Source organism: Dermacentor silvarum, chromosome 7 (genome assembly GCF_013339745.2).
Source record: "Dermacentor silvarum isolate Dsil-2018 chromosome 7, BIME_Dsil_1.4, whole genome shotgun sequence".
Taxonomy (NCBI): Eukaryota; Metazoa; Arthropoda; class Arachnida; order Ixodida; family Ixodidae; genus Dermacentor; species Dermacentor silvarum.
Window position 1 is genome coordinate 172,810,581 of NC_051160.1, and position 27,563 is coordinate 172,838,143.

The 27,563-nt window shown below is 43.6% G+C and overlaps 2 protein-coding genes across 3 annotated transcripts in view; both read right to left on the reverse strand.

Annotated features, from left to right (window-relative positions):
• Positions 1-27,563, reverse strand: part of LOC119458699 (uncharacterized) — a 604,514-nt gene that overhangs the window by 165,176 nt on the left and 411,775 nt on the right. The gene's annotated exons all lie outside the window — the stretch shown is intronic.
• LOC119459342 (1-phosphatidylinositol 4,5-bisphosphate phosphodiesterase classes I and II-like) overlaps positions 1-27,563 on the reverse strand; it is a 343,616-nt gene that overhangs the window by 85,155 nt on the left and 230,898 nt on the right. The window contains exons 12-16 of the mRNA XM_049671676.1: positions 24,867-24,918; positions 22,787-22,941; positions 20,971-21,171; positions 11,932-12,417; positions 6,496-6,763 (exon numbers count right to left, since the gene is read on the reverse strand). Of these exons, the coding sequence (XP_049527633.1) occupies positions 6,496-6,763; positions 11,932-12,417; positions 20,971-21,171; positions 22,787-22,941; positions 24,867-24,918 (1,162 nt within the window). The remainder of the gene's footprint in view (positions 1-6,495; positions 6,764-11,931; positions 12,418-20,970; positions 21,172-22,786; positions 22,942-24,866; positions 24,919-27,563) is intronic.

Sequence of the window (27,563 nt, forward strand, 5' to 3'; positions counted from 1 at the left end):
CACTTCAAGCTCGCGTGGCGGTGATTGTGTCTCTGCCCCGTACAGTTCAGCAGATTCTCAACTACAGTATCAGGACAATGGTGCTTTGTCTTCTAAGTCAACCACTACCAATACAGGTAAGCATACACCACGTGGGTGCTACTGATATGTCAGGAGGTACGTGCTGTCACTGAAAAACAACCAGTCAAGGGCTTTGAGGCAACTTTTGATGAACTTCACTACAAGAAAAACGTGATCTTCAAGTACCCTTGTCTTGCATCAATCGACCGTGTATAATGCCAGCAAAATTGCATGCTTCGACCACACGTTCTTCTCTTTGGCACCTATTTTGTTACTCTGATGAACCAATAGATCACCTTCACACCTTACATGACTTGCCCCAAGTTCGTTTATTAACATTGACTAGGATATCAGCTACCCGAGTTTCCTCCCTAATGCACACTGGCATCTTCCGGTCCCATTTTGACGTGAAAGTGTCATAAAACGAAAAAGCAGGTGTCTGTTGTATGTAGCAGTGAAACGATAGGTAAATTCCCATTGGCTGCGGTGCCACGTAACCCTCACTCTCGGAGTTGGCATGCGGTCTGTATCTCTCTCTCCCCCACCCCCACTGTGCTTAGCTACTGCACGTGCATGCTGGCCTTGGTGACCGATGCTGCTTCCTCGGTCTCTCGTCACGCAAGATGTCGGTGGCATGCAGTGTTGGCAGTGCAGGCTGCTGCTGCTTGCTGGCTCGGGCAGCACGTACCGCTATGGTGCATTGCTCGCAGTGCAAAACTCGAAGGACCGTTCAGTAGTGTTCATTTAGACATTAATGCTTTTGCATAATGTGCTTAGGTGTCCTCGGATTTTTCGTTTCGTTGCTTGTGGAAGAATGCTTTAAAGGACGCTAAAAAGAATTCTTAAAGGCGCCCTGCAACGTTTAAGAATGGTAAAGGAAGCACATTTTAAGTGTTACAATGCTGTGTGTTGGATGCTGTGTAAGCATGACAATGTTTAGCTTCTGTGATTTCCAGTTTTATTTGTGGCCTCTACCCGTTCAGTTACCTTTGATTCTCTTGACTCCACAGTCATTATTCGACCACCTGGAATCTTGCATGGTTCTGTGCTTGGCCCACTCGCCTTTTTATACAATAATTATTGTCTTTTATGTAAACACTATACCAATCAGAAGACCAGCAGAAGAAGCTGCCAGTAATGACAGCTTGACTACACAGGCACTAACTACATTGGCAGCTTTGTAGATTCGAATCTTTTGACAACAGATCATACAACCAGAGCAAAAATGTACAGAATGAAAATTTGTTTACTCTCAGTATCCTTCATCATCACTCTCAGACAGCTCTTTTATCGCTATAAACCGCAACATGTCCTCTATGTGGACCAATGCAATTGATATTCTACGTTTCTTTAATGACTCTGCAACCACTGTGAACTGGACCAAGCCTAAACTAACCACTTCGCCAGTTCATCATGCAATGCAAGTTTCCAACATGCTGAAGACATGTGACATGGTTTCATTGACTGGACCAAGCCTAAACTAACCACTTCGCCAGTTCATCATGCAATGCAAGTTTCCAACATGCTGAAGACATGTGACATGGTTTCATTGACATTAGCTGAGCATGTAAATTATTTATTTTTTGAATGAGGTTTCATAATGAAAGCAGTGTGTCGTCATTGGCATTGCACACTTGAACCTGGATACATCAAACTTTGATATATCGAATTATTGTTTATATTGAACAGTTGTAAAATGCCCTTGAAAATACCATGCAAAAGTACAGTGGTGTATAATAAGAGTACATCGAACTTCCATTCACTGCCCCATTCGATATAGCGAACACTGTGTTGTGCCCCGTCTCTGCAAGTATGCTTCTCCTAATGAAGATGAAGAGCTCCGCGAGTTGTCAGAAATATTTATTGCCAACAAATTTGAAACAGCACTGTTTTGGCAGATGCTGTCAGACAAGGGCATCTCAAGGGCAATACGTGCCATGGAGAAAAGAGGAGCAGGGTGCTCTGTTTTGCTCGCTGCACATATGGATAGCTTGTGCAAACTGCGGCCATTCATTATTGGAAACAGCATTTTAGGATTTCGAGAGTTGCCAGAACGAATCCAACCCCAACCTCCACTAGGACAGATCTTTACGTTAGAATTTGAATTTAATGAAACCACCACACACCACCTCCACAGAAAGGCCCCCCTTTGTAGCAGATTCATTGCTGTGCGATTTGCAGGTCCACGCTGAAAGAATTTTATTCGTGCTCGAACAGTTACAGTGAGTGGGAATGGACTTGGACGTTCTACAAGCTGAAAGCCACTTTCGAAACTAACAGCGTGTGCATAATGTTAGCAGTCGCCGAAAACGAAAGGACGTACCGACTGCGAGACGTCGGAGTGCTGAGCAGCACGCAAAAAAGAGGTGCGCGGACGTGTTAGTTTACTTATTTACTTGCATAGCTGCATTCGCCCCGAGGCTTTATTGTAGGGGGGTGTTTAGACTGGGAAAAGTACAAAACAAAGCAAAGTCACAACTTAAAGAAAATAAAGAAAGAAAATGCATGAGCAATGCATGGGTAGGCACGAAAATATAGATACAAATCCATAGCGCATGGGTTCTCAAAGTGGGTTCCGCGGAACCTACGGGTTCCGCAGGCCCCTGCTCGGGGTTCCGCGAGCCACTGATAAATTTTCCCTGGTCCCGCTCCCGACAAGTGTCTAAAACGGCGAACACGAGGTGCGCTTGATCCAAAGAACCTCCATTACCCATGCCCGAGTGTCAAAAAGCATATCACAGTGCGCAACAGCAACGTGCGAACTGCGCAATTAATACGTAAGCAGCTTGTAGCCACCCAACCTCTGAGAACGGGCAGCGCGCCTAAGCTTTCGCACTTGAATCTCGGAGGCCGTAACTTACCACCATGCGCCTTTCTCCTATTTGTAGATAGGGTAGATGCCGATAGCGTGCGCACTGACCTATACGTTGAAGGGGAAAAAAAAAAAAAAAAAAAAAACGCGGAGCACCGCAAATGCGCGCCGCAGAAGAGCAAGAACGGCGTAGCGTCCAACCGAAACGAAGCGGCGCAGTCCGCAACGCCGAAGCGCTTCGTGCCTAATTGTGCCTTTAAAGCCTTTATTCTTGCGTTTATCGCCGCGCGTAACACCGCGTTGGCGGCTAGCCGCGTGCCTCCGTAAGTGCGTAGTCGCTATCTCTGATTGCGTCGATAACCATCGCAGTTTCGTCCGCAGCGGTTGCGGCAAATAGTAGTTTCGTTTTCACTCGATGCGCGCGTCGGCTGCGTGCCTTCACAACTGCGTAGTCGCCTCCCATGGCAGCGTCGATAGCGACCGCAGTTTCGTCTGCACTTCTTGCAGCGAAAGGTAGTTTCGTTTTGACTTGGTGCGTGCGTCAGCTGCCTGCCTTCTGAACCGCAAGATCGCCGTCCATGATCGCGTCGATAGCGGCCGCGGTTTCGTCGACAGCGGTTGCGGCAAGCAGTAGTTTCACTTTTACTCAGTGCAAAGCTGTCAAAGATAAAAAGCACCGGCTACATCGCGATGGACGGACAATTTGTTGGCGAGCAGCTGAGTGGCGAAAAAATAATCGGGATGTGCGCCCGTTGGTGCAAAGCGCGTCTCAGATGAAAACGCGCGCCGCGAAGGATGTCGCGAGGCCTTCGCCGCAGCTAGCGCTAATCAGTCATGAGATGAAGAGAATTTCAGCTTCTGCACTGGTCTTGTGCTAAATAGAAACAAGATTTGACGATTCATTGAGTAAATAAAAGCGTTTTGACGTAGTGCAGCATTTGTTTGTTTTCTTGATACCCTCGATAATTCGGTTAAATTGGGGGGGGGGGGGGTCCTTGGCACTTTATGGAGCTTAGCAGGGTTCCCTGGGATGAACGTACCTGAGAACCCCTGCCATAGCGTGATTACGGCGGCATACAAACAATCAACGTACACAGTTACAAGTCATGGTGAGCTCTGCACAAGTGCTGCCAGAACACAGCTGCAAACATCTTACTCAGGGTGATTTAGAAGCGAGGAGGACTGGTTGCAACAGGAAGTTGATTCCGAAGCCCCGCACAACGTCCACCTGCCTTGTTGCCCACGTATGACAATTGGCCGTTTAAACTGCGTATTGTTGCAATGAACTTGCGGCTGGGCATATTCATGCACAATTTGCAGTGCAAGTGTGCTTATGGCAACATGGTGCATATCCATACAGGCTTCCAGTGGTGTGAGCATTTCTACCTTATCTTCAATAAAGATGCACAGGGTTAGCTTTGCAATTGGTATATATCAAAGAACATGCAGCAGTGCGAGCGACTTGCAATGTTCATGAGCAAGAAAATAAGTCAAATTTTGTTCGTGAGAAATGGCCTTGAAGAAGCAAATCGTTAAGTTCCGGATTTTCGCGATCTCGGGGAAACTGTCCAAGACATGTGGAGGCCTCAAGGTGAACCTCCAGATGGGCATACTTTATATTTCAAGTTATCAATATACAGTCGACTCCTGCTAATTCGACTTGATGGGACCGACGAAACTGGTCGAAATTATCCGGCGGGTGGAATTTTAAAAAAGACAGAAAAAAGGCCTAGGCAAGTTCAAATGATCCGGTGAAGGCCAATTTTGATATCAAATAACGCAAGTTTTCGCCCATAGAAATGTATGGGCACCTACCAGGACCTTCGGTTGGGATCAAAGTAAAGGAAAGAAACTAATTAACCGGAGTGAAATTAATGGAAGTGCACTGTATCGAACTACTTGGTGATCCATTCCCTTCGAGTTGGATATATCCGGGATCAACTGTATATGAAAATTTTTTCACCATCTTGCACAGACAGTGCATTCGCATGCGCTCTATCAGCAAGCTATCGCCAATGCCATCAATGAAGTTTTGATTTTGTATTTAATTCTAATCAATGAAAATCTTACAGCATATTTACTTGGAAATGAGGTGCGCGTTAGGAGTGGGTAAATATGGTATTCATTCATTGCGAGGTGCCATTTGTGTTTGAAACTCTGCTAAGGGCAGCAAAAGATTGGTGCTTTCAGAGAGAGGTAGTGTGTCTTCAATGCACCCACTGTTCCATAGCAATGCTAAGCCAAGCACTGCAGTCACTGAGGTCATGATTGGTTCCACTCAGGCACATGCGCGATGATCAGCAAAGTTCAAATTACAGTAGAACTTGGGTCCTATGTTGTGAAAAAAAAAAAAAAACCCTGAGAAAAAACGTACTAACCAGGAAAATGTATGATCCGAAGTCACTAAAAAACAATGCTGACTCAACTGTGATCAACATCTACGTAATGCAAAGTACAGTGGCTCGAGAAGCACTGTCATTTTTGCGACTTCGGCAAGCATACGTTTTTTCTCTTTGCATTTGGCCTGGGGCAGCGGCTTCCTTGTGCGGGGCATTTTGTCGAGAAGTTATGACGTGCCCATGCGGCGAGAATCGTTGCAACACGAACTGGTGGGATGCGAGTAGCCCGAGATGCGCTCCTAGTGTTTCAAGATGGTGGCGGCAAACCGAAATGAAATCGAGCTGCTGGGCACCAGAGCGAAACATGATGCTCACTTCGCATTACCTGCAGCAGGTGATTGCAAAGTGTTTAGGTCATGACCTATTAAAATTGTGCAGTACGCTTCCATTGTCACTTCTCTCCCCGCAACAGACAGCTGAAGATTCTTATCGCAACGGGATTGGTGATGATAGCTGTGAATGTGACTTGCGATGACTCGCCAGGAGATTTGCTGGTACCGGAAGAGAGAGCCGAGTGCGTGCCGGCATTTTCACGTGACACAGGCAGGTGAGTACTGTGGGAAACATGCTGCGGCAGGCACCTACTGCTCTCGATCGTGCATGCCTCGCACCTTTCTTTGTTCTCGTGGGATATAGTGGCTGGCAAACGCATCATTTGACTGCAGTTTGGTGGGGTACTGTACGTTGGTGCCAAAATATTGCGTTTTCAGGGAACGTATCAACCGGAAAAAAAAACCGTAACTGTACTGGGTAATTTTTTTGCGTTCCCGATCGTGAATGTTGGTGCAGGGAAATTGTATGTTACGGGATCGTATCGACGAGGTTCTACTGTGTCCGGCAAGAGTCAATTTCAGGATCAAAACAACTAAAATCTTGGCCCCAAAAATGTGTGGGTGCCAGCTGGGACCTATAGTCAGGATCAAGTTAACTGACAAAATCATATCAACCAAAGTAGACTTGACAGAGGTCTACTGTACAAAACTACTAGGTGAGCAATCTTCATATTTTGGGGGAAAGCAGCTTGTCTGATACAGAGATTAAAGAGGTGAGGTGATAAGAACTGAAGAGCACATTTGATTGCTTATTGGTTTTAACTGAAAGCCACTAATGTCATGACCGTGGTTCAGATTAAAAATAGGTTGCAGCTCATTTTCATCGACAGGAGCAAGAAAAATGGAGCTGTTTCTCGCTTGCGCATCGTCACGGAAGACGGGCATCTCTCACGGTTCAGTGTGTCCTGCCTGGCCAAGTTAGTAGCAGGGCTCCGCTGGATGCCACCATTGAGCGCCGAGGGTGGCAGCCCGCCATCCATGGAATCCATAGTGGTGACCACTCGAGACTCCGCACTCGCGCCCAGTGTGGAAGGAGCTGCAGCCGATGTGGAGACTTGTTGGTGCGGCGGCTGAGGTGCAGAGGCAGCCGCGGATGCCTCAGGTTTCACTTGCGGGGCCGCTGCCTGCAAAGGGCTGCGGCTTTCACTCGCAGGAGTGGCCTGCATTGAGAGCACAGCCTCGCATTAGGAACGAGCCAGCAGTTTAGCATGCACACAAAGAAGAACTTGACATAGACATAAACGCATTTGGCAACCTTATATTTAGTCATTTACTGCCCAAAGCAGTCATCTAGTTTTCATGTGTTCCATTCAAATAAATGCAAGTCAGGCACACAGGTTCCTTGACGTTAAGAGCCACCACTCAGTACAATATGCTGAATAACTTATGCAAAATCTTATGCAATTGATTATTGCTTATTTAGACACACATTGTCTGGGATTATGGGGCTAAAGGCAGATATAACTGTCCTATGAGGGCCTCCCTACCACATTGCTACAATACAATGTTTTATGAGGGCCCCCCTTCCTCCCTCCCTACCCGTGATTCAAATTACCCTATGATATTTTAATTTTGCAAATCTCATGTTTAGTTCTTTGATGCTAAAAACTTTTTGCATTATGTTTCTCAGCCAGGCAACTACATGATTAAAAAGGTGCCCCTTAAGCGTTACACTAAAGTGTGACATTATAGAGGTACTCTGTCACGCGGGACATGACCACCTTTTGGACCAAGACACTACTTATGAAGGGCTGCAACAGCACGACTAAAGACAAGGATGGGACACAACATGGGCGTTGATTGCCAACTGAAGATTATTGTAGGAAAAAAGAAGGGGGGGGGGGGGCAAATTTGCAGTCATTTGTGCAAAGCTTAGGCAGAGCGCAACTGTCGATCCTCAAGTATTACTGGTTGCTACTGCTAGGTATTAACTTGGTTGCTGCTAGGTCTTAACTTGGTTTAACTTAACTACGCATGTAGGGAAGGTATTCTCGAACGATCATTTTTGGAGGTACTTTCCGTTTCATGACATTTTTTGTGTGACTAGCGCTGGAAGCGTCGGCGCCTACGAACGGCAGCATTCCTGGCATGCCACAAACGCAGGCAAGCAGGCAGGAGCCGTGTCTGTGACAGGCGAAGTGAGCGCGTACCTGCGCTGGCGGTTACTAGGCAACGCGGGCGGTGTTGGCAGCAGCTCCGAGTGTTGCCTTGCTGGTGCTGCTACAATTTCTTTCTCTATCTCGCTCTCATTTTCTCTTTCCCTCTCCCAAACATTGCGCACGACACAGGCATGCTCTCCTTCACTCTCCTTAATGTCCCATGTCCAGGCAACATGTGCACGGCACGGAGAGGAGGAGAGGCACACGCCGCTCTGCGAGGTGGTTGCTAGGCAACGCAGTGACGTCATAGCTCGGCGAGGTTCTGCGGCAGCAGGTGGCACTTTTTACGGTTAGCTGTCACATGGTTTCACCCACCCTTCCAAGCAAAAACAAAAAATCACTGTACTATATAAAAAAAACTTGAAGCCTTCAAGTTGAAAATTAAAAGCTTCAAAGGTGCCATGTACTTCAAGTTGGAAAAAAAAAAGCCAGACAGAAAAAACAAAAAGACGAAAGACAAAAAACAGTGGAAGGAGAAAGGTTAAACAGCAGTAGAAAAGCAAAATTAAAATATTAAAAGCAGTCACATTGCTAGGCACCAGACCGACATGCGACCTCCTCGCATGAGATCTAGCAAGTGACTTAATTTTCTTGCAGAAAATAGACAACTGACTGATGCATTCTGATCCCTTCTTTCTTATATATAGTAATCTCATTATTTCACACGACACCTATTCTGACACAGTAGTGCTGTCCCTACTGTGCTGTTCAAACACTGAGAAAAGCATGAAGTGAGATCCCCTCATTGACCACACACCCCCAAAGCCTGTCTCAGGTAATGGTGTCCTTGAATATCGAGTCTAGCGCATCACCTAGAAGGACAGTTGCAATGAAAGAACAGAAAAAAAAAAGAACATCCCATGCCAAGCTGATTCTGTGAGGTGAGGCTTTCTAAAAGGCTGGTGCCTATTATGTGCACTCTCTTCTCACATGACCAGTGTTGGAGGTCACGTGTCCTGCTGAATTTTGTTGGCATGATACAATGAAATGGCAAAGAGAGCTGCAAAATGGACTGCTCGCTGGTGAATGGTGGCTGGATGTCCCATAAGGCAGTGCTTGCCGTTTTCCGATGAACTCTGTTCATGTGTGTCCCTAGGTGCATCTTTTTGGGGCTAAGATATTTGTTACCTTATATACTCGCGTAGGACCGCACAAAGAGCGATGGAACAAAGAAGGTTAGGCTTCACATTAAAGGACAGGGAGAGAGCGGTGTGGATCAGAGAGCAAACAGGGACAGCCGATATTCTAATTGACATTAAGAGGAAAAACTGGAGCTGGACAGACCATGTAATGCGTAGGATGGATAACCGGTGGACCATTAGAGTTACAGAATAGATACCAATAGGAGAAGGAAAGCGCAGTCGAGGACGGCAGAAAACTAGGTGGGGTGATGAAGTTAGGAAATTTGCAGGTGGAAGTTGGAATCAGCTAGCGCAAGAAAAAGGTAATTGGAGATCGCAGGGAGAGGCTTCTTATTGCAGTGGAGATAAATACAGTCTAGACTGCTTATAACGTAAGTCACCGGAGTCGCGAATATCCGCACTATAAGCGGTACCACACTATATAACCAAAACAACCATTTTATTGCCATAATGGACACTGCAGGCGCATTTCTGCCGTCACTGTCACCGTGCTCTAGGTTCCAAATTCGCTTACTAAATAAATTAACAAGCACGGTGTCACGTGCGCACAAGCAAACATGAACCCATCTCGCTCGTTGACCGTGGAAACGAACTGTCAAAATTTGCTCGAGTGACGAAGCGCGGTGAGCGAATTGACCTTCGTGCTATCATGCCTCTCGCTTCAACGCGACCTAAAAGCGGCGAAAACACGGCGCGCGGCGGACTTTCCCCATCGCAGATTGCTTTCAAGATAGGGCTAAGGCGATCGCATCGCCGAAGTGGATCGTCGCAGATTACGTCCTGCTTTGGTCCACTGAAAACGTTCCGCAATGCTTTGCTGGCGAAAATCCTCTCTTCCTGTTTGCGCCAGTCCCGAACGCAAGTTTCGGACTCTCCGAACACCTGTGATGCGGCCCGATTTCCGTCCGTCTCCACACATATGATCATTTTCCTTTTAAATGCAGCATCATGATGTACTCGGTACTTCATGCTGATAGGGCAGATGCAGAGAGCGTGAAGACAGACGGTAGACTATAACCAAAGTACGTGTACAGCAGCACATGGAGGAAGCTACGGTAGCTAGGCTCGACGCGCGTGCGAGGCGGCCATTTTGAAATGCTGACTGCTATATGGTAACGCAGATTTAGGGTCGTACTCGATTCTAATGCGCACGTAATATTTAGACCTGTTTTATCGAAAAAAAGTGCGCGTTAAATTCGAGTAAATACGATATTTGTGGCTTGAGGGGAGTGTTTGCCGTCTAGGTTGACTGCCAAACTTCCAGGCAGCCGCACTGTAACCCGTACTTCGTGTCCCGCAACTGCACTATAAGAGATACGCGTATACATAGATTGCTATGTAAAAATTAACGGGAGTCTGAAAAGACCGTATTATATCCGGTCCTGCACTATAAGTGGTGACGTTATAAGTGGTCTCTATACTGTATAGGCTGACGATGATACTCGCGTAATAAACGCACTTTTTTTCCAAAAAATCCAAACCATAGTTGGAGGTGCATTTATTATGTGGGGTAAACTTGTGGGAACTTTTTCGAAACAGCATAAATTGAAAAGTAAGAAGCTAAAGATTTGAAAAATGCATTAGATAACTTATCTTTGCACAAAGATCAGATTTGAAAAATGCATTAGATAACTTATCTTTGTGCATATCTTATCTTTGTGCATTTTTACTGCACAGTAAAGATGCATTTACAGCAGTATAAATGCACGTACAGTGGAATCTCGTTGATACGATCTGGATGGGAACCGGAAAATAAAGCGTATCATCTGAAAATGAAATCATCCAATGTATTATCCAACCAAACCGTATATCAGGAAAAAAAAGTATCCCAAAAAACGTATTACGCAGAATCGTATCAATGAGGTTCCATTGTATACTATGTATTTGCAAACCATAACAGCGTTGTTATTGCCCTTCACTGCGCTTCGGAACCACCAGACCTGTCGTCCTGGTCGCTGGCCGCTTCATCCACATCACGGATCCACAACAGCTCGTCCACGGAGCCGCTTCTGTCCGTCTGCCATTATCGCAAGCATCACGTTGAAGCGCTGCTTTTCGGCACCTATTGTTGTGACAACTACGCTCCATGCGTCTCTTTCCTCGACCGTCCTGCTCATTGGCATGCCAAAGTTTATCGCCGTCTGATCAGCGCTTCCGTTTTATGAGCAAATAAACTCTCTGTCCCACAGCAGGTATATAACTCGACTTGGGGCCCATCACAGGCAGCAAAACCAAAGATGGGCACAAAAGCGACCAACAGATACGCGAATTCGACACTATGCACGACTACTAGGCCGACTACGCCAACCAAGTGCCAGCCGCCCCTTATTCACTTGGACTCTCCCGTGCGCCGCGCCTGGCTACGCATTGCACTTGCGCTCTCTGCTATTACGTCAGAGTAAAGTCCGCAAACTGTGTAAAGTAACTGTTGCAGAGAGCCAGTTACGGTTTTTTTCTCTCTAGAGTCTGTGAGGTGCCTTTGCGCCGGTACTGGCAGCAAGGTAGTCGTGAGAACAGGCTGACAGTCATCACGGTCGCTCTTTCCATCAGACCCTAAGCTAACGTGATAACACGCAGCCTGTTCTTACCACATGGTGCCCGCCAGTGTTCTCTCGTCATGGCTTTGCCATCAGCTTCTCAGTCAGTCGGCATTCCCTGCCAGTGTGCTGCCACGGCATGTTTGCCACTAGCGTGGATGCGTAGCCTACCAAAGTTAGCTGCTAAATTTTGTTTACCTCATCTCGGCATTTCTCACGTGGCATTATTTTCAACTACAGTGGAACTTCGTCGATACGATTCTGCGTCATACGTCTTTCGAATTGATACGTTTTTTTCTTTTCCCAATAATACAATTTGGTTGGATAATATGTCAGATGATACGATTTTTGAATTTATTTCTTTATTTTCACTTCAATTTTCAATTTATGGCTTTATTTTCACTTGAAAATAAAAAACCACCATTTGTTTCACGATTAAGGTGTCTAGCGAGCGTAAGCATGGCTCTTTATCTTAACAAGAAAAAGGAACATACTGATGAAAATGTAAAGCACTCTTGTGGTTTCTGTTCTCAAGGAATAGCATTATTGATTCGACGTAGCAAAAGAGGAGGCTGGCTGACACCTCTTCTATTTCAGATGAATTAGCACTCCACACATGAAGTAAAAGCTCAATGCTGCCAACACCAGCACATTCGAGCAGCAATGTTACTTTTGCAGCAATCAAAAACACTGTGCAGGCAGCTCTTGCCTCATCCAGGTCGTCGTCGGTGAGGGCACGCAGCTGCGTGGCATGCTTCTCGATGCGGGACTGGTACTTGATGGGGTTAGCCAGGGCGTCCGCCAGCTCCGACAGGCCGTCAGGCACGTAGTCCTTGACGGTGACGTGCACAAACAGCGTCTGCAGCAGCAACGGCTGGCCCGACTCGTTGCGCAGTGAGATGTGCCGGTAGCCCGGACGTAGCCCCACCACGGGCAGGATGCGGTGCCCCAGCAGCTTCCCGCTGTCGTCGCACACCTGTGAGAATGCATTCAGCAGCCGTGGCTCTCCTTTTATTTCTGTTCACTCTTAATGCCATTCGGTAATAAAGAAAGACGAAGGCAACGAGGATAACGGTAGGCCAAAGACAACACCATTGCTTACTGAAATTGAATGATGTGTGGAGACAAGGCTGGCCAGTATTGAAGATGCCTGCATCTTGTATTGAATATACATGTATACTATGTTAAGCTACTCTTTGGATATCCTGTACCATGGCAGAGTCACCAAGACGTATTTGTATCCACATGCTCAATACATCAATCAAAGTATTGTCTACCTTAAGATACAAGACACCCCTATCGCAGAATTCAACAAAATGCCCAGGGTCACTGAATGCTAGCAATTGATGGCAACTGATGCTTATTTGAGAGACGAGAATTTTATTTGAACTCCCATTCCCTAAGCACCAAACACTGGCATAAATACCAGCGATAGAAGCCATGTTGCCACCTTGATACTGCACACTTTCCAAGTAAAATGAAGGGCAAGAGCCAGGCCATCAACTTTTTTGAGAACATAGGATATCATGTGGCGCTAGTATGACAATACCTGAAGGGGGAACCATTGTTTTACTTGGTATATGTGAAAGGGGGCATAAATGACTGGGTCAGCCACTCGTTCCAGTTAACATTTTGTCCTCGCACTGAAAGAATCGATCTCACTATTCTTTTCCTGCATTCATTATTATTTTATATTCCAAATGTTATTTTCTATTCACAGTAATAAATGTAATATCACAATCCTATTTATTAATTATTGTCGCAAGAGTGATGACAGGCTTCCAAAGTGGGGAATGTTTGGGAAAGCTGGCGCAGTCTACACAAACGAAAGGTCTGTGTGGAGTCTCACAAGTTAGATTTAATAGAGAAACATTTTTTTTACCAGGGCCCTATCACGACTCCGTTGTCATGTGGCGCAGGATGGACAAGCAGAGCTTGCTTCCGTGCATGCCACATTTATGACTGCACTAGTTTTATTGAACTACATGCTGCAAGAGCAACTGCAAAACTGTATGATCACTAACTTTATGCGTGTCATGTATCTGTGCATGTGACACTGTGTTCAGGCAGAACTAAACAATTACATCTTTACGAACTTCGGTGAACACCGATAATGGATTGTGTGTCATAAAAACCAAGTGTTGCATGAGGAGTCAGCAGATACTTCCACTTATGTGACAGTGCCCCGCTACAGACGCACACATTTCACTCGCACACACATCTGCATGTGCGCACTCCTTGCGGCTTATATGTTTGGTTGTCTTTCTCCACCCTGAGGCGCTTGTGTAAAATAAGTTACCGAAGGTTAAAAAAGTACTTGTCAATGAAGCATGCACCAACAAAATATTGATCATTGCCATTTGAAACGCCTGGCTCTCTGCGGCATGTTCGGGCCTCAGTCGGGCCTGATTTGCTGTCAGATCGAGTAGGTGAAATATTATGGGGAGCTCGGGCTGGGCCCGGGTCTCGCTTTAAGCCCCCAGGCTGGGCTCGGGCAGGTAAACTTATACAAGTGCAGGGCCCAGGCCGAAAATCACGGCCCATTCAGTGCTCTAATACACATATGAAAGTTGTATGTGTGCTGTATGCAAGGTCCAGCAAACCTTGTGTGCGGACCGAGAAAGTAGTGCCTGTGAGTGCACATCTGCTCCGCACAATCCGACAATAAATCCCTGAGGGCACAGTGCCACATCGACCATGGTCACGAATACGCCCTTTAGAACACAGGTTGAGTGTTGCGCTATTGACTACTGTACGCCTGTTACCATTTTAGTGGACCTTTTGTAGTAGCGGCACCTTCTTGATTCATGGTGCTGGTTTTTGTATCAACCAGTGTGTGCATTTTGTATCAATGCTATGCTACCTCCCTCCTGGTGATGCTGTCGGGAGACATTGAACTTCACGCCAGACCTACGCGTGAGTCTATTTCCAGTGTACTGTCACGTCTGGAAACGAGCAAAAATACTGTGCTGACCGAACTGAGTTAGCCGCCTTTCTTGCCGTGTTGATGCGCTGGAAAAAATTGTCGAGGCTAACAGGGAGTGAGAACCTGCATCTCCTGCTGAGATTAACAACGCCATTTCCAAACTTTCATGAGAAATTAAAGCCCCAACCAAAAAATGTGAGGCCGCCGAGAACCGCCTCCACCTATGCAATCTGTTGTTTTTTGGGACAGAAGATGCGAAAGCTGAAACGTTGGCTCAGTCCAAGTCGCACATACTTTCTTTTTGCAAGAAGAAGCTTGGCGTTCCGTTCAAATTCAACGCTATTGAAAGAGTGCATAGGCTTGGCCGCTTCTGCAGCGTTATCACGGCATGTATTGCATGCTAACAAAATGCTCAGAGCTGCCTGCCTAAAAAAAAGACATTGTTGAGGATTTCCTCAAGGATAGCAGCACTGACATAGCCGTGATAACCGATTAATGACTTACTCCACAAATAACTGACAATTAACTTTTGCACGATAAATTGCTTTTTACAGCTTACAGGCTCGACAGGAGAGGGCACAGAGGTGGTGGTGTTTTTCTGTTCACAAAATCTAACCTGCCTTCTTATCTACTCCTGTTCAATGGTAACCACGAAATTATTTGCGTTAAACTGTCTGTTGCCTCGAGTACACTCATATTAGTAGCCATTAACCGCCCACCTGAATCCGATCCCTCTTTCCTCGATGAGCTGACTCTGTGTTATGGAATTGTTTTCCCGCTTTCCTCGTGCCGAATACATTCTCTGCAGTGACTTTAACCTCCCCGATATTGACTGGGACAATTTAACTGCAGCGTCACAGCAGTCTAATCATTTTATTGATCTCATCCAACCGTTCAATTTCACCCAGTCAGTTAAAACACCAACTTGCGGTAATAATTAACACATTCAACCTCGTTTTTGTTTCCAGGCCATTCATTGTCTTGTGTTGCTGGAACTAGTGACAACAAGATTGTCTTACTCAACCTATCACTCGAGTGCGCCAGCCCTCCAGAACATACATTCGTGGCTACCGAAACGCTAATATTCTGGTCATTAATTCAGAACTTGAGAAATTTTGTAAGTATTTTTGCCAGCCTGCTCTGACTAGATCAGTTGACCAAAACTAGTTACTCTACAAACAAAGAATACGAAATTTAACAGACAAGCATGTACCACTGGTCTGCATTTGAAGTGATTCAAATAAGCCCTGGTATTCTCACATGATCAGAATATTTTCAAAAAGAAAAAATCCTCTTTACCGCTCAGCCAAAATGCTGACCTTGACACATAAATGGAAACAATATTTTGCATGTCTGCACAAACTTTGAAGACACTCTAAAAAATTTTTTTTTCATAACGACATGTTAAATCTTGTGCATGTTAACCCCCCAAAATTTCGAAATATTGTAAACCCCCAAAAATCGCTCTTGTAGTATATCTTTAACCAGTCCTGATGGGTCACTCATGAGGAATGCTCAGATGTAATGTCACATCAGTTTTTACTCGCAAGCCAACTGGTGGTGCGCCTGTAGTACCGAGATCGAGATTTACCCAGATGGCTCCTGTCATTGTTACTTCCATTCGTATATTTAATCTAATTCACAAACTTAAAATATCATGTGCTCCCGGAGCAAACAATACACCTGCCGAAATTCTAAAGGCTACTAATCCCGTTTCTAGTCGCATCCTACAGGTAATATTTACGCAGTTTAGCTCTGAGGGTTCTGTTCCAAAGGAAGGGGCAACTGCGAAGGTTGTATCAGTATTCAAGACAGGAAGTCAATGCGACCCTTCTAACGATCGTTCCATTTTACTAACTGTAGTATCACCTGCGAGCTTCTGAAGAGTACATCATACATTCACACATAGCACAACACCTCACATAAAACTTTTTTTTTATCCAAAACAACATGCCTTTCGTCCTGGGTGATGCTGTGAAACGCAGCTTTTTGAATTCGCTGCTGACCTTCATCTTAACTTAGCTTCTTTATTTCAGATTGACGTCATATACATCGATTTCTCAAAAGCATTTTATCGCTTTGCTCACCAACTACTTATTAATAAACTCACGTCATTTAGTCTTGACCCATTAATCTTATCATAGAAAAGATTCAGTTTTATATTAAGATAAGCTTCTCAACAGACCGAATGCAATTTACTCTAAAAAGAGGTTAGCATTCTTTGACAACAAAAGTAACATAAGGGGTCCTCCAAGGCTTGGTTCTTCCCAGACAACACTCGATGTCCTCGGGACGTCCTTAAATGGTACAAACGTCCCCACGTTTTTTATGATGCCCTCGGTACGTCCCCAGGACGACATTCGCCGGTTCATCCTGAAAACAACTTTTGCAGGGCTTTTTAAGGATGTCTGATTGTCCAAAGAACATCCACTACAAGACCTTTTAAGGCCATTCAGTGTTATATGTTAGAAGAGACCCTGAAATTGAAATTTTTACAATTGTTTCGGCTCATGAACGAAAAATTCGGTGGTATGCACTTCACTTGTGACGTCGTCAAATTAGTAGTACGCCATTGAGCTTGATTTTGTTTTATATTTACGGAGTGATGAACTGGTCTTGATGCCTTACCATCGTGTTTGATTGAACCATTTTTTGTAACTTGCATTGCTTTGAGTACCCACGAGCGATAACAGTTGTGGATGGCAATGAAAAAGTGAACCAATGACGTCCCTGGCATCAAGAGAAGCCAGCAACCCAGCCACCGCATTTTCTTTCCTTGCTGGCACGTTGGCACTTTTGATTTCAAAAGTTAATTGAAAAGTGTTCAATGATGCTTTGTCTTTCAATTTTACTTTTCTGTAGCAAGTGTTTTTGAATTATTTTTCACTCCGCTTTGTGTATGCTGTGTAATAATTATTTCAAACACGTCTTTAGAGATCCCTGTTTAACTGTGTGTATCCTGTTGTTTCTCAACTGCTTTGATTCATTGAATGACTTCTCGCGTGTTTTTCCTCACTTAATATTTTGTATCATTGACCAATTCTACTGCGTTCTATATATGTACTCCCACCCTCATGTAATACTCCAGCCTTTAAGGGAATAATCAATGATTATGATAAAACCCTACATACAATGTTCGCAGACGACTGTATGGTCTATCGTCAAATCTGCTCACCTTCTGCTCACGTCGCTCTTCAACGAGATCCTGACCATATTACTAACTGGTGCTCTTCTTGGCAAATGACCCTAAACACTGATAATTGCAAACTAATAACATTCACCCGCAAAAAGACATTTTCCGCCTTCGATTACTCACTGGATAGGAACCCCGTTATGCGCACCAACTCATACGAGTACCTCAGCGCTCTCCTTACACCTAACGTGTCATGGTCTGTGCACATCGAAAAAATAACTGCTAAAGCTTTACGTACGCTCGATTATCTTAAACGTAACTTGCGCTATGCTCCTGCCCTCACCAGACAAACCGCCTATCAGACATTCGTAAGGCCACAAATGGAATTCGCAGCCCCTATCTGGTCACCTCATCAAGCTTACCTAATCGCAACTCTCGAGTCAGTCGAAAACTGCGCTCCGCCAGCTTCATTGACAGAGATTATCGCTGTGACTCTAGCGTGACAAGCATTAAGTCATTTTAACTCTTATCTTTTGAATCCCGAAGAACCATAGCACTGCTTCGTCTGTTTCACAAAACAGTCCATAACACGTGCTCGTCCGCCCTGCCACTCACTTGTCTATCTCATATATCTCGGCGTCTGCATTATCATCTCAGTTTCCAACGTATCTTTGGCCGAACCAATGGTTTCAATTCATCTGCGTTACCACGTGGCATTCAGCATTGGAATAACCTACCAAACGACATAGTTGACATTCTTGACCCTGTATCCATCAAAGCACGCTTATGCATATTATTTCCGTAATTCATAACAACTAAGTTGAACTAACCTTAATGCGCACCAAAGTAATTACTTTAGCAAAGTTGTATAATATTTTTTTTGTATTGCGACTTGTTCTTTCTTCTTCACCAGCTACCATTTGTATAATTTCTTGGTACTCCTTTTTTGATATTTCACACGGTCGTTTTGCTTCATTTGTCGCGCTATTTATATTGTTATTTATTTCTTCTTTCATCATTACCCGCTAATAATGTATAATTTCTTTGTACTCCTTTCTTTTTTGCTAATTCCCTGTATCCTCCCCTCACGCAATATTCCTTTGGGAGCCTGTGAGGTAACTGAATAAATAAATAAATAGATAAATAAATAAATAAATAAATAAATAAATAAATAAACAAACAAACAAACAAATAAATAGTCAGCTCATAGGCATCTCTAAATGAATATCTCTAAGTATCTCTGAATATCTCTAAAGTATCTCTATATTGAATGGTTTGCTTGATTTGCTTGGTACGAGCCACTGAGCTCCTCCTTCCTCCAGACACTGTGAGTGACACAAGGGGTCCCTGAAATGCCTGCCATCACCATTCTTGTCTCCACAAGCATCATGACATTTCACAGGTGAGCATCCACCTGATTTAGTGCTTGCATTTCGCAAATGGTGCAGTGCACGAGCATAAGCATGACATTACATAGGGTGCAATGAAACCTCGTTGACACGATTCTGCGTGATACGTTTGTCGGGATGATACGTTCTTTTTTTGTTCGATAATATGATTTGTTTGGATAATACGTTGGATGATACGAATTGCATAGCAATTTCTTTCATTCAACGTTCCCATAGGCTTTTTGAAAAAGTGTTACAATAACATTCACCACAAAGGATCGAATGGTGGTAAAAATGATGAAATAGTGAAAGGCACAATATTTTCTGACGGTGGGACAGGCGTTCCAAGTGCAGCTTTTATACAGTAATGATTGATTTATAGGGTTTATCATCCCAAAGAAAGACTTAAGCTGTGAGAAAAGAACTCTAATTTAAACCTGACCACCTGTTTTTTTTTTTTGTTTTTTTTCAATACGTGCCCAGAGTACGACCATATGGGTACTTTATCAATCTATCATCAAAATGTGGCCAGCAAAGCTGGGACGCAGTAGGTAATACTGAGTCATATATGTTAGTAAGACTAAACTGTGACATATTTAGTATTGCATTTAGTAAATGTGGCATATTTTAATACAGTCACATCTCGATATAACCAACTTGTACTTGCAGCAAAAATCTATGCTGAATCGCGAATTTTCTTAATTCCAGGTTTTAAAGTTTCAGCAGTAAAAACAACTTCACAAATTCCCAGAGCATTCCTGGTGGATTTACTTCATGATAAATGTTATTTGCGCACCACTTGAAACGAGGACTAGAAACAACAGACACAAGCGCAAGCTTTCAACTGGTTTTAATGGTAGGAAGTTGAGTGGTTTTATGCATACATGTGATGCAGCAAGAAAAACATAATAAAATATGCATGTGTAATCAACACATACTCCTCGTTTCAAGTGGTGCGCAAATAACATTTATCATGAATGTTCAGCCATAATAGTGTAGTTATGAGCGCCAGCACGTGCGGTGCACATCGGGCCAAGAGAAATGGATCGACGTGGCTCTTGGCGTCCAAGACTTGCTTGCGTTGGGTTTACGGCGCCGTAAATCTTAGAAGCCATGGCTGACCGCGTTTAGAGCCCACAAATCAAAAATAAAAGTGTGAAAAGATGCAAATGTTTGTTCTCAGCAAAAAAGTCAGTTTCACCAGAAATTAATTGATGGCGATAGCAGAGAGACAACTACACGAAGTTAGGTTCGTAGTTTTAACAGTGTCACGTACACTCAGGCAAACACTCATGGATCTCGCTCGATGACCACGAACTCGCTGACACAATGCAAACGAACGCTTCGCAACGTGTCTCGTAAACTTCAGATTACCAACCAACGGCCAACACTAGACGTGTGGGAACCCAATACTAGCTAAGGCCCCAACCATCGCGGTTCGAGCTTTGCACTTGCCACGGATTATCTCCAAGAGGTGTGTGGCCCAAGTGCGAAGAGGAGACGCATGCGTGAAAGGGGAGAAGGGCAGATAAATGGCGTTTGCCTCCCCATAGGGCGTGCTAGATCACGTTCACTCCCTCCCCATCCCCCTTGTGCAAAAGGAACTGTGAGCCCGTGTTTCTCCGAGCACTGCGAGCTGCCGCGTGGACAAACGGTGCAGCAATGTTTCCTGCCTACCATGTGCTGGTGTGTGAGCTTTGACGGTGTTTTTGCTGCTTAAATATTTCATGCAGCAGGACGCTTGAAATAACTTTTGCCTTGACCAACATGTTTATAGTTTTTTGATAGATTTACTAGCCATACAGGCTCCAAGTACACGCTTGAAATGGCCGAAAACTTTGTTAAATCGAAACCGTGTCGCAAAATTACTTCGTTATATCGCAAAAAAATAAAAAAATACACAGTTTCAAATGAAAGTAAGACCGAAAAATGAAAATAGCTGGTTACATTGCAAATTTCATCAAATCGAGATTCGTTATATCAAGGTTTCACTGTACATTAGACAACGAAACCACACCCAGCCCAGTGTTGTAAGGAATTGGGCAGCCAAGTCGTAAGTGCGAGGTCAATGCGGGAACTCACCGAAATGCGCAGCACAGCCAAGTCTGGGAGAACGACCTTCTTGAAGACAAACGGTTCTTCATCGTAGACAGGGTTGATGCCATTTGCTGGCACTGTGCGCGTACGGAAGCGCCGCCGTACAGTGTCAGCTGGAAGGCCGAACATGTCCACTTCCACATACGTGCCCACGTGCTTGTCAGTCAGGAACTGTCCAGAGATGATCTGCGCAAAGCAGTTCCTGAGATTTCTACACTGGCCAGGAAGCATAAGGGGCACCACAGGACTTGCGCACAATAATTTTTTTTTTTTGTCAACAGCAGAGGCACAATTGCATTATCACACCTTGCTGCCATTTTGTCCAGAAATTCGCTCAGTTTAGATGCTTACTCTAAAAAAATTTGTTCCCAGATTTGAAGAAGGGTTAGTGCAGTTCATTAGATGCCTGTAAGAAAAATAATTCATGAGAATAAATTACTTTCTAAGAAATTCCCCTTTGGTTCAATTTAACAGCATATACACAATGCAAAGCTCACGTGGGAACAGCGCTACAAAAACGAACTACAGTGAAGGAGGCACGTGAAAAATGACACACTGTGCTTTCCTATTTTCCCTGCATCCGTTGTCTGTAGTGCTGTTTTCAAATGAATATGAACAATCAACTAGCCGATGCTTTCAGGCTAATAGACAATGCAAAGGCTCTTTTCTTCATTTGCTTGTCAATTGCACAACCTAGTTCTCGGAAATCCAAGGGCCTCGCGTAGTGTGTGCGCATATGTGTGCATGGTTTTGCCAGCTAACTGTATGGGCAAGAAGCATCACGCCATCTGCCAACCCCACATCATCATGCTTGCAGTCAGAGACATGCCAGTCTGAACAGATTGCACTGCCATCAAATAAGAGGATTAATTTCAACAGCTTTCAATGCTAGTGCAATAGTGAGCATGTACTAGCAACAACACAGTGAAATAAAAACATGCTGCCCACTTTAAAATGACACACAGCAGCCATTGGCGGTGTCGATAAGTTTTCTTGCAGGCTCCATGTGAAAACCTGAATTTACCATCAAACCTCATTCAAAGGTGCGCTTTCAGAATATATTAGCCAACAGCAAAACAAGCTCAGCAGCGTACGTGGTTAGTCAGTTGGGTGGACAAGCAGGAGGAATACACAGCACTTTATTCGAGTAGGCGGTGAACATCCAGGTATGTGTCGATGTTGAGCACCAGACATTGTTATAAACTAGGAAAATTTTGGGGTGTCATCCACATTCTATTTTAGTGACTTCTTACACAGAGCTAAGAAATGTGCTTGCAACAATAAACATTAATTACCAATAAACAATAATCTAACAAGATTTGCTAATAAGGGATTCTTTACTCTCCAGAGTGCTCACACTAATTATAGTTAAATGACTTCTACATAATAGCAACAAAGCAATGAAATAATTTACCTAACCCTTTAAAATCATGATCATCGTGATTTCCATCTTTTAAATCATGTCTTAGAACATTATTTGAACAATAAATCTTGCCATATATATGTACTTATATTGAACTGTACAGTGTACAACTGTACGTTGAGTAATTGTACAGCTATATGTGAACTTTTCATTGTTTTTTTACCTACACAATTACCATCTATACTTTTGAATGCTTATTACTATCTGGATTGTTCGTCGTATTTCCTATTGTTCGTCGTATTTCCTATATGCAATCTTTGATTTTGAGACCCTCTCCTGCATAATATATACTATTACTTGTATGGTCCGTTTTGCATCAAACAAACAGTTTTTGAATCTCGAGAGAAAAAAAAAGGGTGCCTTGTAAAGTATGCTTACCCTGATGGAGACAGTGCCGGCAATAATGCCATCAACTGTGGACTCCGTAAAGGGATCGAACTTGCGATCAGCCCTCCGCATGAAGTCTGGCTTGAGCAGGTACCCACTGCGTCCATTGAACTCGAAAATTCCCAGGTTCAGCTGCATTCCTAGATCTGTGTAGGGCAACCATTATAGTACTACCCTAACATTACCTTAATCCAACAGACTAATCACGAGAAGCATTATAAACTAACAACTAAAAGAAAGGAACTTTTACGAACTTGTGGCCTGCAGTACCGAAACAAAAAAATATGTCACCTTCTTCAACAACAAAGTAAGACAAATGTAACAGGGGGAAGTGAATGGTGTTACCACCTACAAGGTCCAATCATAGCAGCTTCTTGTTATGGTAAAACACATTGTGGTAAAAGATGGTAAGGGATGATTTAGATGAATGAAATGCACTGTGTTTAGAAACAGAACCAAGGCCCAGCCTTCAAAATTAAGTCATGTTTCTTCTAGAGGTTTTCGGATACTTTCAAACCTCTCCTCCCCCAAAAGAAAACACACACACATACATATGCAAAATCTGGATCCCACATTGACGTCAATGATACATTCTTTAACATATCTTATTAGTTTTAATCCTTTCAGGTAAAACAGTGTGTGTTATATACAGAACCATTCACTCAATATAGCCCGATTTATTTACCCTTTCAGTAGAATGACAACAGATTAATGAGCCATAATGTAGTCGAGGTGTGACTTACTGCATATGGACTAATAATTGTTTTGAACTCAAGCTTATTTAAGTCTATAATAATACTAAGGACTGGCTTTGCAACAAAAAATTTGGGTCTTTAGGACCCACAGGGTCATCTGAATTAACATGTTCATAGACTATTTTACATTACCCATAGCATGAAAACATGCTGAATATATTCACCAGGGATACCAGGAAGCTGGTACCACTGTGGTGATGGCACAACACATTGTCTTCTGCCATCACGAAGTAATGCCAATGAATAAGGGGGCTGCATTATTAATGACAACCATGAGAAGGCAACAAATAAGGAAACTTGGAAAAGTATGAGAGAAATTGCCTATACTGAACTCTATAAATACTTAAAAATGAGGATTAAAGTAACGATAGACTTTATATTTTTAATAAAGGGAAACTGAAGTAAAATTAAATCACCTTCCGACGCCCACAAACTCTGCACAATGCGTAGAATGCCGAATGAGCTATCGTGACAGCTGTCTTGGGTGTGTATTTATAAGCCTGCCCTTTGAGTGCCGGGCTCATGGCCACAGATGTGTAACACCCATCAAACAGCAGGCGTCACATGACCTCAGGGGCAAGCGACTGCCCAACAGACTCATGCATGCTACCTCAAGTGGAAGTTGAATATTTATTCAATATCCATAAGTACACGCAAGTGGGTACATATAACATGCAGAAAAACTGTTAAGAGTTCGATGACTGTTGAGCATCAAGGCTGTTAAAGTCACCAGCACCACTATGCAATGAACAACAAGAATAAGCAAAACCGAGGTGCTTGAAATCAGGCCACCCAGTGTTGCAGTGTTGGCATGAAATTAAAGAAGGAAAACTTTGCCCTTTATTTTCTAGGCCAACATTTTCCTGTCAAACATCTGCAAACTGTGTCTTGAAAAAAATACTACGCTGGACTATGTCATCTGAGTGTTGCTCTTGTAACTGTGAGCAAAAACGGGTGGACAAGAGCGACCCCATTCAGGCAAGACCAAACGGAGCCCTCACAACTTCGCCTATGAGACATTTGAGGCCCACACATACTAGTAAGCAAGAGGGCAGTTTTGACATAGTATTGGTGTCGCAATTGATTTTGGACTCTGCTGTACTTACAGTAATTTTTGTGTTTGCTATGTAAAAATATCAGTTGCCAGGTGTGAGTGCCAGTGTTGTGTTTTTTCTTCCGCGCTTGGTTAAGCACTGAACATTAAAAAAATGCCCAGCCTGGCCTGTTTCCATGAAGCATCAGATGGCTGCATGGCATGAGGTGGGCTTACTCAAAAGTCTTTGAAGATAACCTAAAGAAGTAAAGAAAGTACCAACCTAGAGATTGAAAGTTTAACGCTATAAGTTGGCAGCCTGCATTCCAAAATACCTGGAAGGAGAAGACATGGCACAGGTCAGCAACAAACAGTGCAGAAGGGCGTCATCCTCACAGGAGCACTGAAAACAACACAACGAGAGCGAGCACGACTGCACACATGCGACAAAGCACTTGCACAAACATGAACTTGTGATTCAGGATTCACGTGAATTTTTCTGCAAGTTCTTTTAAAAAAGCACATGTCAAACACAAAATTAAAAAATGCAAGGTATTATGTATATGTTATCTATCATGGCATGAGTAAGGCAAATTATCCAAAATTTGAAGAGTAACTGATCAGTACAGACATCTAAGGGTTTCTGCTCTCGAGACAAATTAGGTATGCTGACAATAATTTGATGAAAGCAGTTTATGGTGCATGGCTTTAGAAGAATAGCACAAAACAAAGACAGACAGAGGCGAGATGCACAAAAAAGAATAATAATTAAAAACATAAAATGACAATTTATTTATGTTCAAAAACAATACTAGCACGAAAATATTGGTTTTTCACTTTTTCACCATATTAGAGCTAGCTGTCGACTCTGTAATTGGTATGATAAGTTTCATGAGTATAAAACAAATCATCATTTTATTACTTACTGACATGACCATGTTAAGGACATGATCTAACTGCAGAATTTTAATACAAAATAAAATTGCGTATCAGTCAATGCGTGCAGTGTCTTCTAGCTTTCTCTTTTTCCTTGTGGTTAGGTGCTGTTCCATTCCTCTAAATATTTACAAACTTGCCCAGTTGACATTCATATGGCATTCACTCGGAAGCAAATTGCCAGCCTCCAGTAGAGACACCACATTCCGCAGTGCAGTGTTGCCGCTTCCTAGCAAAGCATACCTGGAGCTGTATGCACAGTCAACGTCCTAGGTTTTGTGAAAAAGGCTAAGTACTGCTCAACTGCTCAGCATGCAGCTTCTGACTAGATGGGACACTGGGTCGGTCAAACAGACTAGACCAACTTTCAATTCGGGCTTCCTGAAAATTCTGCTTTGTCACAGATTCGGTGCCCCGTAAACTTTTGACACTAATTGAATGCTTGAGGTGTTTCCAGATATTTTTAAATTAACAAGTGAAGTGGTGCACAAGAAGAATAAAACATTATTTGTTGCGAGGCTTTGTCCGCATCACCAATGCAAAGAACTAGAGGGATTTCCTTAACACATCATTTACTGTCTCTGAAGGGGAACGTAAAATAGACGACGTGAAGACAGGAAACATCAAACAAGTCCATTTTATGTACCTTATTGTCCAGGGTGAACCTACACCAACTCACCCACATCGCTACTCTTCCCAATATTGTGACACCATTACAAAATATGATTTGCTTGCAGCTCTCTTTCTGAGATCGTTTGGCAAGCCTAGGATCCAAGGAGACCCACCGCCATAGAAATGGTTGCTAACTGATTGTGTGGGATTAGACATCTTGAATAACAGTGGTCAAACAAGGAATGTCTGTGGAACCAATGTTTCAACAAGCGTTTAACACGGTCACTATCATCATCACCCCTGTGAGCCGTCAACTAGCATTGATGCATTTATCCGCACTAAACTGGAATTCAAGTCAGCAATGTAGAATCCCCATCAAGCGTTGAGCTACTTGAAGCCATCCAAAACTGCGCAGCCCGGTTTATTACATCTCAGTACGACTATCGGCTAAGCGTTAGAAACATCAAATCATCCCTCCACATCCAATAATTAGCACATCGCTGAAAAATCTCTCGCCCATGCCTCTTTCAAAAGCTCTATTACAATTTCCCACATTTATGCTACACGCTTCTTTTGCCATCCAACCGTACTTCACGCTGTCTCTCAAAACAACCGGTTTTCAACGTCTTCACAGCTCTACTAAATCCTTCAATAACTCTTTCTTGCCGGTAGCTATTGCAGAATGGAATCGTTTACCTGACCACGTAGTAATCGAATGTAACCCTACCAAATTTTACTAACAAACTTTCTGAGTATTGATGCTTAATGTATTTGACTTATTTTTGCTGTTTCGCACCTTTTTTTTATAGTGCATTGGTTATTACTTTGCTTGTTTGACTGCCATTGCATTACACCTTCTTTACCCTTCTAAATGTTATTGTTTTTACTTCAGTCACGACTGTTGCAACTTTCCTTTTTCTTATGTATGCTCCCCCCTTATGTAATACTCCAACAGTCCTGCCTTTAAGGTTCAATAAATAATGATGAAGCCCCAATGAAGGCAAGTCCCCCCTTTGAAAGAGTGGCACTCCTTGTTTGAATTCACTTCAAGCCTCCCAGTGAACATCAGCCTTCCTTGTTGAAACTGCTGAAAATTTTTAAAAACTCTTCAAGTCGTGCACCCTTTAGGATCCCACAGAGTGCCTGCGTTTCATCTAAGTAGGGCCCTGTGCAACTTCAAAAACGGTCTTCTTTGAACCCATTCAGTGGTAAAGGGCCTGTTGAATAACCAACCAGGAAATGAGGCACACGAGCACAGCCAAGCCTGCCTGACTGTGTGCTACACTTTTACTCACTTAGCTAAGATCCCAGATGTCGGTTTACTAAAGAAAAATATCTATTCGAACTAGATTATTCTATCATCATTTTCTGCGTACCAAATGCCACTTTGTTGTGTGTCTAGAACACTGCCGTCCAGCAGTCCCACTGCTGC